Source organism: Thermobia domestica, chromosome 11, assembly GCF_964235325.1.
Source record: "Thermobia domestica chromosome 11, izTheDome1.hap1.1, whole genome shotgun sequence".
Lineage (NCBI taxonomy): Eukaryota > Metazoa > Arthropoda > Insecta > Zygentoma > Lepismatidae > Thermobia > Thermobia domestica.
Genome location: NC_137464.1, coordinates 259,212,842 through 259,227,359, shown reverse-complemented (window position 1 = coordinate 259,227,359; position 14,518 = coordinate 259,212,842). Strand labels below are relative to the sequence as shown.

At 38.9% G+C, this 14,518-nt stretch overlaps 1 protein-coding gene across 4 annotated transcripts in view; it reads left to right on the top strand.

The window, feature by feature from the left end:
* Window positions 1-14,518, top strand: part of LOC145664982 (uncharacterized) — a 536,351-nt gene that overhangs the window by 366,615 nt on the left and 155,218 nt on the right. For 3 of the 4 annotated variants that reach the window (XM_081732149.1, XM_081732151.1, XM_081732150.1), the window contains exon 3: window positions 2,315-2,409. In XM_081732149.1, coding sequence (XP_081588275.1) covers window positions 2,315-2,409 — 95 coding nt within the window. Of the gene's footprint in view, window positions 1-2,314; window positions 2,410-14,518 lie in introns of those variants that run through there. The other variant, XM_081732153.1, reaches the window with a different exon arrangement.

Here is a 14,518-nt window from a genome sequence, read left to right as displayed (position 1 = left end):
ATAAAGCGGGATACTTGGACATCGCATTCCAGACACCAATTCAGTACTGTTTTGACTCGCTTACGACAGAAATGTGTTATCACTGCGCGTCACTGGCTATCGGCATATTGTACTAACTGTTTTTGTTTGGGTCACTCGATCATTTCTGCTCTTCATATCAATTGTGTCGCTTAACACTGTCATTTACATAGCTATCTCCCCTTCCCAAACAAATACCATTTGCTATTGCACACACAAACAGGTTATTCCTTCTGTTTGCCATAGTCTCTCATGTTCAATTTGCAGCCCCATAATTTTGCCCTACTGGCGGACTGCAGCTAATAACATGGTTACTTCATGATTGATGCTCTTTCAGAATATACTTTAGAACCCGTATTGTGCAACGCAAGTCCCGATCACATACTATTTGCTTGCAAGCTTTTCGAAGTATTCTTATTCTGGCAACACTGTAATTTCTATGGATGGCAGTTCTTCTCATACAGATTTTCTTATGCCAAACATCATGTTCTGTGATGGGAATATGTTAGAGTTCATTATCTCTTGTCAATACAAAAAGGAACAAGCCAAATGCTAAGTTTTGTGTGGTTTTCGTACGCCAGGCTCTGAACTTCACGGTCCCATAACTTTTTCCCTACTGGCGAATTGCAGCTAATAATTTGGTAACTTACTAACTACCTGATGCTCTTTCAGTATATGTAACTCTTATTGCGCAATTTGAGTCTCGATATCGCGCCCTTTGCTTGTCAGTGGCGTATTTACGATTTTGTTTCAGGGAGAGCTTTGCTAAGTTTCGGGGGCGCTTTACCTGAAAATGTGAAAATTGTGCAGGATATTTCATATACTTTACTATAGTAAGTAAGATTTCGGGGGGGGCTTAAGCCCGGAAGCCCCCCCTAAATACGCCACTAAATATACTATATAAATTCTGTACCATGTCTGGAATTCATCTCTAAAAAGCCCAACTACATGCCAAAATAAATGTCACTGGCCCAAGAGAATGTGTTACCTCCTGCGGTCATCCCACCTTCGGATGGGAATAACATTACATTTTTAAAAAAATATCATTGTTTGCCAATAAGATTTGATACTTTGTATGAGCTTCTATTCTGTTGGAGTTAAAGTCAAACTTAGCGCGTAAAATAAGGGCGGAGCAACACCAGCTGTGATGGGTTTAGAACGTAATTTTCTATCTGCTTTTCCTTAACCCTCGTACTGCCTAGATATTTTTTGTAACGCGGACTACCAAGGGAGGGGGGTGTATTTTGCGCCCACCTCTTAAGATTAAATATATATATATCTCGCAAAATAAACTAATTAGAAACTCTTACAAAAACATCTACAGTGACTGAAGTGAACAGTAGAGAGGGTGAGACTAACAGTTATTTATTATGCTGCCATCTAGGAGTGGCAATTCTAAATGTCAGTCACATTCCGTACCCAACGGAATGAGGGAGTACTTCGTGCCCACCAACTTAAAATAAGTTTATGAGATACAGTATTGTGAAACTCTCAAAATGAAAATACACGGAATAAGAGTAACCGCCAAATTCAGAAAAGACGGGATAATGCTATTTATTACGTATATCGCCATCTAGGGGAGAAACTACTAAATATCAGTCACATGTGCTACCAACGGGGAGATACTTTGTGCCCACCAACTTAAAATAGCAAATTTTATGAGACACGCATACGTCCAACTTGAAGAACCATAAGATATACGTTTTAGGTAAACATGTTGAAAATGAAATGAAATGAAATCTTTGAGTTTTACGTCCCACAGTTCTACCGGTTAGGCTAAAGGAGACGGTGATGATGAGTAATGAAGGAAATGGTGGAATGAAGAAAGTGGGAGGAAACGGGAGAACCCCGAGAAAACCCACGCACACGGTGTTTGTCCACCACAAAGTTCACTTGGCGGGGGCTGGGATCGAACCCGGAACCCCAAGCACCAGAGGTGAACGCTCTAGGTAAACATGGTGAGCAATAACACATTTTCTTACAGTTTTAAAGAAATGATTAGACGAGTAATTACAAAATGTATACAGAAGTGGGCACAAAGTAGCCCCCCCCCCCCACGCGTTGCTAGTCCGAGGGTTAAAGCACGATTATTGGTTGTCGTATTCACTATCTCAGTCACCAAGTTTAAAACTGGAAAATTCTTGTGAAATGAAACTCTCAATTCGAATACAAATACGTATGAATTTTATCCTGAGTATAAGTAATTAAGTTAAATCTTTAGTTCTTTGCTATTTCTAAAGAATATCTGCTGATTCAATGCCTTTTAACATTATATATATATTTCCTGTTTTCGTAGGTTTTGTGTCAGCTGAAAACTACCGCCTTCAACCGCACTTCAAACAAGCATCATCTCAAGGGAGTTATGATAGTGCAACTGGAAGTATCTACTACGTAAGTAGAATACTCTGCTCTCTCCCGTATAGAAAAAAGGTAATTTGTAAATTAATTTTATTTAAAGGTGAGTAAAATTAACAAAAAAAAGTTAAAGATACATCTGTGGAATCGTTAGTAACAAAATCTTGGAGAATCCATTGAATACGTTTCCCAAATTGAACAATAGATTTAACTGTGTTAAATTTAAAATTTTTGGGGGGGAACACCCACAGATACGTTACTATATCGTCTGGCGAATATCTAATTTTCCATACATCACGACTAGCTCGGGGCTGGAGGACCTAGGCCCCCCAGTTTTTTGAGTGACGAAAATAATTTAACTTATTATTTACATATATTTTAAAGTTTATAGTAAACTCATGATATACTTATCATAGTCTGTGTTCTGGCTGGCCCTCCCAGTTTTTACTTTCTAGATCCGCCTCTGATCACGGCCCGGTTGCAAAATCTTGGTTTCATGTAACACGACGTGTAAAGTCGTAAATTTTGCGTTACTTATTCATAACTATAACTATTGTGCAGATGCAGGATGTCAGTTTAATTAGCTCAGATATTGACTTAACACTAACTCATGAATTATTATAAATTACTCAAAAAAACAGCTGGGAGACTTGGGTTCGATTCCCGGCGGGAGCTCATGTGGTTCGGATTCCACGTTAATCAGTAGGTCCACGTCTCATATAGCCTCGCTGCTGAACGGGACGTTAAACTCAAAATCAACTCAACTCAACTCAAACAAGCAGCAACGCAAATAGGCTAGTTGTCGCCCGGAGCAAGAACTCGCGTTAGTAACCTTCCCCCCCCCCCCAGGCACGTAGCCCCCGTTCGAGACCAGAAATGAAAAAATTAAGGAAGGATAAAACAAAATGAAATGACAAAAAGAAGGATCAGCGTTAAAAATTAAAAAGAAAACTACAGGAAGCTTTTGCTTGCTCTTTCTTATGAGGAGATTTGTATTACTTGCAATATGCTGGCGAGGTAAGCGAGGTATTCTGGAAGAGTCAGAGAATTTGAAATTTCAAGAAAAGTTATGGAATTCTCAGAATTCCTGTTACTAGTCAGGGAGATTTCAAGCTTTCGAAAGCATAAGTGCCGTTGTGCAACAGCGTGGACATTTTTAATCATAACTTTTCGTCATCGCATCCTTGCAGTATCAAACATGTTATTTCAAGGACAATTTTCTGTTGCTCCTTTGACCTGTCATTTGGAACCGACAGTAGTTGACCGAATAATAAAAACATGTTATGTTGAAAGAAATTTCTGTTAGCATTTGATTCAACAGAGAAAGGAACGCATATATTGTAAAACTAGTTGAATATACACATGTTTCGCTCAGGGGCTGTATTTGGAAGTCAACGCCTGTGGGAGTATCACCATTGATCTCAGCGACCGCAAAAACTATAGATTTGATACTAATATCGGTCATTTTGGGCTATTTTTTACATGTCTCGGTACCCACCCCCCGCTGACTCCCGGCCCGCATACTTGCAAGTCATCGCTAATGGAAGTATCACCATTGATTTCAGCGACCGCGAAAACTATGGATTTGACACTAATATCGGTCATTTTGGATTACTTTTATATGTCTTGGTATCATACCCCCCTTCCTCCGGTGACCCCCGGCCAGGAGCCGAATAGCATGAATTTGGAAGTTAATGCGACTGGAGTTTCACCATTGATTTCAGCGACCGCGAGAACATGAATTCGACACTAATAGCTCAAGTGGTAGAGCGTTGGCTTCTCATTCGGGAGGTCGTGGCTTCGAATCCCGCTGCCTAACATCCTGACTGAGGTTTTCCAGGGTTTCCCTCAGTCCTACCAGGCAAATGCCGGGATGGTACCTACTAAACAGGCTCTGGCCGATACCTTCCCAAATCCTTTCCATTGTTAATGTTGTTGGATATTCAATGAAAAATGGCCTCTGAGCTGTATCTGGTGATTGCTAAATAAATAAATAAATAAATATCGGTCCTTTTCTACTACTTTTACCTGTCCCGGTAAACGCCTCCCTGAGACCCCCTGGTTCGAATTTCGACAAAAAACGTTTAACTCTGGTCTGGAGCCTGGACCAAGGTATTCGTGACCAAAATTTGGTAACTCTCGGTCCACTCGTCTGGCCCCCAGGCCGCAGACAGACAGACAGACAGGCAAACACACAAACAAACTCTTTATTTTATTTATATTAGAAGATAGTTTACAAGACAGTAATCAGTATGTACTTTTTATGATTATTGAGGTCATAACGAAAGGAAAATTGTTATATTTGAATAAACAGGAGAAGGACGTAAATATTGCAAAATAATCTTTTTCAATACTTTTTTTTTATTTTGCTCAAAATTTCTTCATAGTTTATTAAAATACTTGGCAACATATCCTCATTTTATTGTCCTAACAAACCAATATATGTTGATAGTAAAGTAGTTTAGATTGATCGAGCTCCTGGGCCTTCAGAATTTCATGTCACTCCTCCTCCCCCCCCCCCCCCGTTACTTAATCCTGGCTAAACGAACCAATATATGTTCCAGTAAAATAGTTTAGAGTGATCGAGCCCCTGGTGTGATGACCACAGTATTTCATGTCATGGACCCCCCCCCTTCACGAAATCCTGGCTACGTGCCTTTCCCCCCCGTAACCAATAAAACCAAAGTGCTTCCCGACTACACTTGATATTGGCAACACACGGTAATTTCTACTATTCCATTTTTTCTTCAAGTGGTAAACGTCGATTTCAAAATTGCAGTACATAATTTAAATTTTAATACAAGACAAAACACCAAACTAATTAGTATTTGATTGCCAAATAATTTGAGAGTAGCATGCTTGAATATCCTTATAGTCTTATCATAATAACTGCAAATCACAATGTTTTTGGAATTATATCGGGGTGTAGAATGAATCAACAGTCGGTTGCTTTAGAATAGAATATTTAATTATGACAAACTGTCAAGCTGTTGTCTCGAGTATTATACTCGGACATTTTACAAATCTCTTAAATCGATGTAAGTTAAATGAAAACACAAAAGAGGGCAATCGGTCTTCGGTCTTTCTTGGCAGCAAAGGTTTTTACAATGCCCTCAAAAGATAGCTTTGAAACTAACTTACGCTGTATCGATATAATCCTAAGGTTGGTGAGTCGTGGTTGTCCTGTTAAGATTCTAAGGTATTTTCTTTTATGATCTTTAGTTTGCTAAAACTCCTTTCCTTGCCTTATAGTGAAAATAAATATTTGCTTAGTTTTGCGCCTGCACAATCCGGCGCCCTTGGGACAATGCCCGTTCCCCGCCCCCCTCAGTTACGTCACTGCAAACAAAAGGATGTAAATGGGAATGAAACTAACAACTCACATGCAACTGTTATAATGGAAGGTTATGATTTAATGCATGAATGAAACTCAACAATTTCAAATGATAAAATAGCGAGTATATTAGGTAGAAGGTAAAAGAGAGGGAGTAGAAGGGATTTAACTATTATGATAGGAAATGAGCACTTGCCTTAATTATCTTCGTTCTTGAAAGTTTGGTTCCCAAAATGTTGTTTAACTTCCTGGCTGGTGAGCAATAGAACCAAACTAATGTTGATGGTTAGATTTCGTATCCCGTTAAATCTGCCAGGAGTGATAAATGGATTGTTGTAATTCGGCTCGATGATAATATCTGAATGGTGGCCTGGACTTCCTTCATGGACTGCTTCTGCTGCGATGAACTCGCAGCTTTCAAGTCTTGGACTACCTGGAGATGGCTTTAGCCTCTAATTGTGATTGTTTTCTCTTGTACAATCCGCGGCAAAAAACCTGCAACATGAGGATGTAAGTTTATTGTGAAACTACGCCTAACAGCACAGAGAATAAACATCACGTCTAAGTGGAACGAATCACGCCAGGATAAACCTCGGCCTCCTCCCGTGCACACTTATTTTGGAGCAAAAGGCTTCGTCATTTCACGATAAACTTATATGCTCATGTTGCAGGTTTTTTGCCGCGGATTGTACAATCTATGTCTAGCTACATACTGCACCACAAGAAGTGTGCTCCAACAGTTTGTTAGGCGAGGACGATGACGTATTATATAATTCAATCAGAAGATTCGTGCAATGCAAAGGAATATGGCGTGCTGGTTGACCTTTAAACGCCGAAACACGCAACTGCTGCATGAACGATTTAAACCTCAATAGCTCATGCCCTAATTAAGCTAGAAAGATAATTTTGGTATCAATGTGCAGTGCCGTGCCGTAAGTGGAGGGACGAGTGGGACGACGGCCCCGGGCGCCGAAGTAAGGGGCGCAGAATTCGGGAGGAAAAACGAAAAGAAAAGAAGGAAAGAAAAAACAGAAAGGCAAAACTACTTGAAATATTACTGGTATGTACTTAAATCCTCTTCCTGCTTTAGGAAGCAGTCCTATAATGTTATGTTAAGAAAATGCATGTGCACATATATAAAATGGAACGAAAAAAGTAATGAAAAATGCCCAAAATCTGGGGAAAGCAGTGTTTATTTTTTTTAAATTTTCTTGCGCTTCACGGCTGGTCTGTTGGCCTCACTCAGTCATATGTACGAGGGTGCCGTCATATACTTTCACTCCGGGCGCTGATTTTCCACTTCACGGCACTGCCAATGTGTTTCTGAAGGACGAATCTTGCCGCCGATATACATTTTATGTATGTGAGGGATACCACGGCGGAGAGGGTGGTAAAGTTAGTTTTTTTTTTTTTTTGGACCATTTCACCTTTGAGGGTACAGTCGTAAAATTGGTACATGAAGCAATGAAGTAGTCCACTATATGCTAATACCCTGCAAAGAACTTGTTGCTTATATAGGGGAAGTAGGGGAGGAGCAAAGTTGGCCAATTTTTTGAGTAAGGCCTCATAAATTATATATATTTTTTTTCATATTTTTAGGATTTTTGTTTTCCTTCTTCTTCTACAAGTAGATCGGGAACTCTCACAAGTGATACCTCATTAGAATCAGTATTTCATAAGCTTTGAAACAAGGTATCAGTTATTACCCTGTAATAATTAGGGGGATCACCAGAGCCCCCAACGTGAGAGTCTAAGATTTCGTTCAAATCCCCGCCCGGTGTATAAAGGTTGAAGGAACACTAGTCTATCATTTGTTGGTTATTCTTACAATGATGAAATGAATGTAATGATTTTACAAATAGGCTACTTGTCTGGCAATGTGCAGTCAGGATAAAATGTTCTTTAAGGCTAAATTGTTGAATCAAACGAGGTTTAGAAAAACTTAAAATGATTTGATTTTAACAGTTACTTAAATAGTCCAATGAATATGTAGTCGTAATAAATTTACAGTAATTTCACAGTATAGCAGAGTACTACACACTATATTGTAAAAATGCTGCTTAGGGAGAGAAAATTATACTTCGGAATCGTTTTTCTCCCTCTATTAATTTTATTACAAAATCTCCGTTCTGAACAGTATAATACAAAATAATACAACTTGTCTAATTTTTAGGTTAAATAGGCATCCCTAGGTCTAAGGCATCGGAAAGGATTATTTACAAAACAAGCTAAGTGAAGAGGGGTAGGACTCTCAATGCTCCACTGCGAGTAGAGAGGGGTTAGAGTCCCGACAATGTTCCACTGCAAGCTAAGTGGGCAACGATTACCACAAAGCTACAACGCAAGCTGAGTGATTCTGTGACTAGAAACCTCTCAATGCCCCACTGCAAGCAGAGAGAGAGAGAGGTTAGAGTCAAGACATGAATTCATTGTGAGTTGAGCGGGAAAGGAGACCCAGAGCTCCACTGCAAGCTAAGGAAGGGGACTTGATCAGCCGGAGACTGATACCAATTGCTGTGATTCTTTTGGTCTCATAGCTGCCCGAATGTAGTAATGGCGTTGGTTGTTCTTCTTCGTCACATGACTAGTGATATCACTGGTGTTTCTGTTTCTCTGCCTCTGTAGTAGTTCGTAGTAGAAAGACACGTGGTTGTTGTTCATAAACATAAGCACGTGTTGGTTGGTTGTAAACAGCCCTGTGCACGATATTACAATACAATATATATTCGAGATAAATTTAATGGCAGCTTTACACGTTATCGGAATAAATTTGCAAGTTGTTGCTGTTTACACTCGACATATCAAATTTTGCACAGTCGCCAGTTCGGGAAAACATCGAAAATATATCATATGAAAGATGGAAAAATACAGACTGCTTAACCTATAAACTTGCAATATGGACTGTACACGGAATTTGTGACGTAAAAGGTAACTAAGGAAGGATTTTTGGAAGTTCGACTTGGAAAGGAGGAAGTAATGGAAATTGGAATTATTGTAATAATATCTAGGAATTCCTTAACATTAGAGACATGAAGTTTGGTACTTAGACTCTTCATTTAAAATAATTAAATACGTGTTTCAGCATTTCTTTAAGTTTGTTCTACGAGGAAAGGAAAAACAGAGGTGGAAATAAGAAGGGAAATATACATTTTACGTCCCACGTTTATGCTAAAGGACACGGTTATGACCAAGGTGACCAGAATTTTCATTTGCAAAAACGGGACGCATAAAAATCGACTACGGGAAGGGAGGGTATAACTGACTTCCAGATTGCATTTTGGGACTCAACAGTGTTCTCAATTTACAAAATGCACAAGTAAGAATGATAACACACCGTTTCTAACTTTACGTGTACCACACAACAAATAATGGTTCCCGATTGCAAGTTCTACCCAACAATTCTTTTAATTAGTTGAACACTCAGAATTCCCACTCAATTCCCAATTGAACCACGAACACTCAATTCCCATTTGAAAATTCAGAAGTTCTAGACACGGCTAAACCTTGGCAACGAGTGTTGGTACAGAAGAGAGTAGAATTTCCATTGACGATTTATATTTTGAATAATAATTACGGGACACCTAGGTCATTTTTACTTAAAAACGGGACATTTAGGCGTCCTGTTCGAGAATCAGAAAAACACGGGACAACGGTTGGAAAAAAGGGACTGTCCCGGCTAAAACGGAACGTCTGGTCACCTTGGTTATGACGAGAAATGAAGGAAATGGTGGAATGTAGAAAGTGAGAGGAAACGGGAGAACCCCGAGAAAACAAATGCACACGGTGTTTATCTACCACAAAGTTCACTTGGTAGGAACAGGGTTTGAACCCGGGACCCCATGCACCAGAGGTGTACGCTCTACGTCTGAGACAACGTTCCTTGTTAATTGTGGAGCCATATTCATTGTGGAGGAATCAAGGAGTCTATGTATATGGCACCGCACTGATCCCAGAAAAAGGAGGCGATAATTTTCTGGCTTGATCTGGAAAGTCTACAGGCTGTCTAACGGTCATGAAAGTGACGAAAGTCACGAAAAAGTCACGAAATCAGAAAACGGTCATGAAAGTCAAGAAAAGGTCACGAAATTTAGCTTTTGGGTCACGATTTTTTGAAATCTGTACAAATGTAGTACAAGGCTGGAAAAATTGGTTGTATAAAACGTCAAAATTCACCACCAAAACTGTCGATGATCGGTCTTAAACGCTACCAAATCACAAGCAAAACACGCTTCTATCGCATGCATGAAAATTCAGCCTAATTCGCACCCAAATTCGCTCTTGAGAATGTTACAGAATTTTAATGTTTGGTAAAGAAAAGGTCACGAAAAAGTCACGAAATTTCATTTTGGAATTTTAGAAGACCCTGGTCTAGGTCAGATACCGGCGCAATATAGTGTGTGATCTCCATAAACCGGAATTAACTTGCTATGAATTGATGTGGCTGTTTCATCACCGGTTCTGAACATGAATTCCGTGACCGATCATTATCGGGTTCTGATGTCTACTTCAGTGTCCATAGTGGCTTACTTGTGAAAAATAAGAAACAACCATCATTACTATTTTAAGCCAAAGGAATCAAAGTATGTTCACTTAAAGTTTCATTATCATACTGCAAAAAATAAAAATATTACACTTATCTATACAAAACTTATTGAATGTTCTTCGTACAATGTGAACTACTTAAGTGTAATAGGTATCAGTGTTCGTAATTTGAGGGAAATTTCCCTAATCTAGGGAAATTTCGTAGGTATATTTAACAAGAAGGGTAAAGGGAATTTCTTCGATAAAACGTGAAATCCCAGGGAAATTTTCGTACTGACTGATTGCTTAATATAAATGCTTAATTTTTTCTTTGTTCTACAGAAATAAACAATACAATAGCAGTAGTATGTGTGTGTGTGTGTGTGTGTGTGTTCAAAGTAGCATAATTTACATCCATTGTTGGCAGGATGTAATTGTGTGTATTTTTGTTTAAAAAAAAAATGAAGGAAAGAGTAAAAGAAGCAAATGAAAGTAACAAGTATGGTTGACACTTCCTTTAATATAGCTAAATTAATATTATCACATAATTTCTGTCGTAGGAATTTGACATTCAACAATCTAGGGGAAATTTTGTAAGTAAAGGGAAAATTTTGAGTCGGTTGTGGGGAATTTTCTTAAGGAAACCTACGAACACTGATACGTATAGGTCTAATAAATTGTATAACGACACTCTTCTGTTGAATAGAACAATGGGCTTAAACTCATCAATGAAATCTTCAAAATTTATGTTCATACAAAAGCAATTTTTCAACTTAAGGCAACATCCTGGAGCAACATGAGCCAAACACAGAAAATAATAAATATTAAGAATTGTTGTAAGAAAAATGGAGACTGGAGTTAATGTGAGTATAGCTGCCCTCATTGCCCCTACTGTTTGGCCGCCTATAATAAAATGTTATATTTAGACCAGTGATAGCCAAACTTATGGAGCTTTTAAGCTACCGTACCGTTTTTAAGTCCTACTGTGAGCTACGAACCAAAAGAACTACCAACTTTTAAAAAATCTTACATTTATTTATTGCCTATAAACTTACATTTCTAGTAAATACGAAATCAAAGTATCCAAGTTAGCAAATGTCTAATATACACACGAAAAACAACGTTTAGCAAATGTCAAATATACACACGAAAAACATAACGTTTAGCAAATGTCTGATATACACAAGAAAAACATAACGTTTAGCAAATGTCTGATGTACACAAGAAAAACATAACGTTTAGCAAATGTCTGATATACACAAGAAAAACATAACGTTTAGCAAATGTCTGATATACACAAGAAAAAACATAACGTTTAGCAAATGTCTGATATACACAAGAAAAACATAACGTTTACCAAATGTCTGATATACACAAGAAAAACATAACGTTTAGCAAATGCCTGATATACACAAGAAAAACATAACATGCACAACTCCACGCGTATACAATCAACTGTGAAAGGAGGCTGTGACAATGGTAGTTGCGCAGGGGAACACGTTGTTGTTGTCGTCAGCGCCCCCTGTTGTTAGCATCAGCTCAGTGCAGGAATCAAGATTAGGCAACCGAAGCGTTCACACGATCTACTGAAGATGTCCCCGGGAGGTACTAGTAGCTCGCGATCAATGGTTTGGCGATCACTGATTTAGACTTTCCATTTAATACTTAAACATGTGTTTAAGCGTTTGCAACGTTTGACCTAGAATTGAAGAACAATGTTGGGAGATAGGTCCCTAAATTTCCCATCTGAGGCGTTTAAAACTTTTTAAAAAACCAGTTTCCATTTTTCTAAATATCAATAAGCGAAAAACCAGTTTTTGTGCTAACCACTAGAGACTTTCTATTTCAACTGTGCCCTCGGAAAATATGTGAAACATACTTCAGTCCTACCCCCTCGGCTGTGTTGCAAATTTGTCATTCAGTCGTTTGGTCTTGACGAGTGAAGATCGTAAGCTTACTTAGAATGTCTAACAAGACAGTTGCACAGCGACGTCCGTGAAATAATTCATTGTGGCAACGCTTCCGCATCCAACAATTGAAAGATCACGATCGCAGCAACTTGTCCTTCCTTTTTCGAGGGGGGAAGGAAAAAACATATCGACAGCAGCACCGGCAGGGGCATACTTGAAATAAAAAGGCTTTAATTTCAATAAACGGTAAAACATGTAAATTTAAAGACCTGAGTCACAGTGAGCAATAAAGAAGTATTTCCGATTTAAATGCTTAATAAACATGGCAACAGGGTACAATATTTTTTTATACCAATCACCGGTTATCTTTAATTTTTCTTAACCACATAGTCCCAAGAGCATCTTCGCTTATGATTTCAAACGTGACCATTTCTAAGCATCAAATCAGTACAAGATTTCATTATGATTATAGTGGTTTTTCAAACTTATCTTCAGCAAATTAAATTTTGAATTTCATTCTATAGGTCATCAGGAGAATTGGAAGCTCTGAACAGGAAAGGGGAACGCGAAGGGAGGGAGTTGAAAACGTTCCTTTTTTGAGTGAAGTGCTCGCATTCAGAACATCCATCCGCAGGGATTATAATGAGGGGTTAATTTGAATACGTCTGAAAATAGGCGATCGGTCGCTCTTTCTTTTCCCGTTTCTCTCGGCTTTTGTTTCTGCAGTCGACCCTGATCGATAGGAAACACTCAGAGAGAGAAAGAGAGAGAGAGAGAGACGGAAGATTGTGTTGTGCACCTGAGGTCATCTCCCAATGATGGAACGAGAGCTGCATGAAGCTGCCTATCGAATGCAGGCAGATACAAATTTCAAACACTAACAATAGAGCGTCTTCTGTACATGCTTTCAAACACTATAGGGGTTTTCTCTTCTCGCGCATTGTGAAATCTCCATATTCGCAGACAATTTAATTTGCATTTATACGTCGGCTGGAAGTGGCTAGGAGACTCAGGACTTACATGGAGCGGAAGAGAGCTTTTGAATTCAACTTCCTAGCTTTAGAGTCCACAACAGCTGTTGCAGGCGAAACATGTGTTTAGTTAGGTAAGGCGTGATCAACACAGGGCTCGATTTTTAGACTTTAAAACTATCTTATGCCTAAGTATAAGAAGGGGGCACGATGGTTCAGTAGTAGAGCGCTTACCTCTGGCGCGTGGGGTCCCTGGTTCGACCCCCAACCAATTAAGTTTGTGGTGGACAACATCGAGTTCGTGGATTTTATCAAGTTTCTTCCGTTTCCTCCCACTTTCTCATTCCACCAATTTCTCTATCATCTTTCACTTGCTTTAATCATTGTCTTACTTAGCCTAAACGGTATAATCGTAAGACGTTAAACTGAAAGACTTCTATTTAGTACAAAGCATTGTTGCCAGCTGGAGGTGTTGACTCGTACATCTGTCTCAAAATTGATTTTAACTAATTATTATTAAATGTTTCATGACTTTTTAAATTCTAAAATTTAAAGACACACTCTATGGGACTGTGTGACACACCAGTGTGTCGCGACATGCCGGTTGAAAATCACTGATTTAAAACTGCAACCATTTACGTTTCTGATAACGTACTGGGGATGTGCCTCCTGAGCAGTGTTGGATCCAGAAGGTAAAAACCGGGGGGGGAGGCAGTTAGAACCCAGACTATGATAAGTAATCATGAGTTCACTATAAACTTTCAAAAATATAAAAATAATAGGTTGAATTATGATTTTGACTTTAAAAAATGGGGAGCCTAGGCCCCCGGCCTCGGGCTAGATCCGCCACTGCGAGACACAAGTAGGTCCCGTCTCGTATAGCCTCGCTGCTGAAAGGGTAGTTAAATTCCAGATCAACAACAACAACTTTCCCTTGATTTGAGATATTGAAGATCAACGTGACAATATAGCTATGCCATTGTTTTAATTAATTTTCATTGTTGTTGTTTTAACGTCGAACTATATTTTCTTGACGTAAGATGCCCATTGTTTACATAACAATTAACTGTTTCGCAGAAACGGAACATCGTTAAGAACTAGTTTTTATGTCAGTTGGAGGTTCCTTCTTTGTTTTTCTTTCTGTCTCTCTCTGATACGAAACTTAATTCTTAGAAAAACTGACCTTTCTGAAAGATGGAGATGATAGATAATCAACCGCATTGGGAGGATTTAATCCAACCAAAAACTTTTGTTGAATTCCATGAGTTATCAATCAGGCCACCTCTACTTCGAGCTATTGCAGAGAATGGTTATGACGACCCATCGAAATTTCACCCAGATGTAATTCCCAAAATGCTCCTTGGTGTCGATTTGTTGTGCCAAGCCGAATCTGGAATAGGAAGAACTGC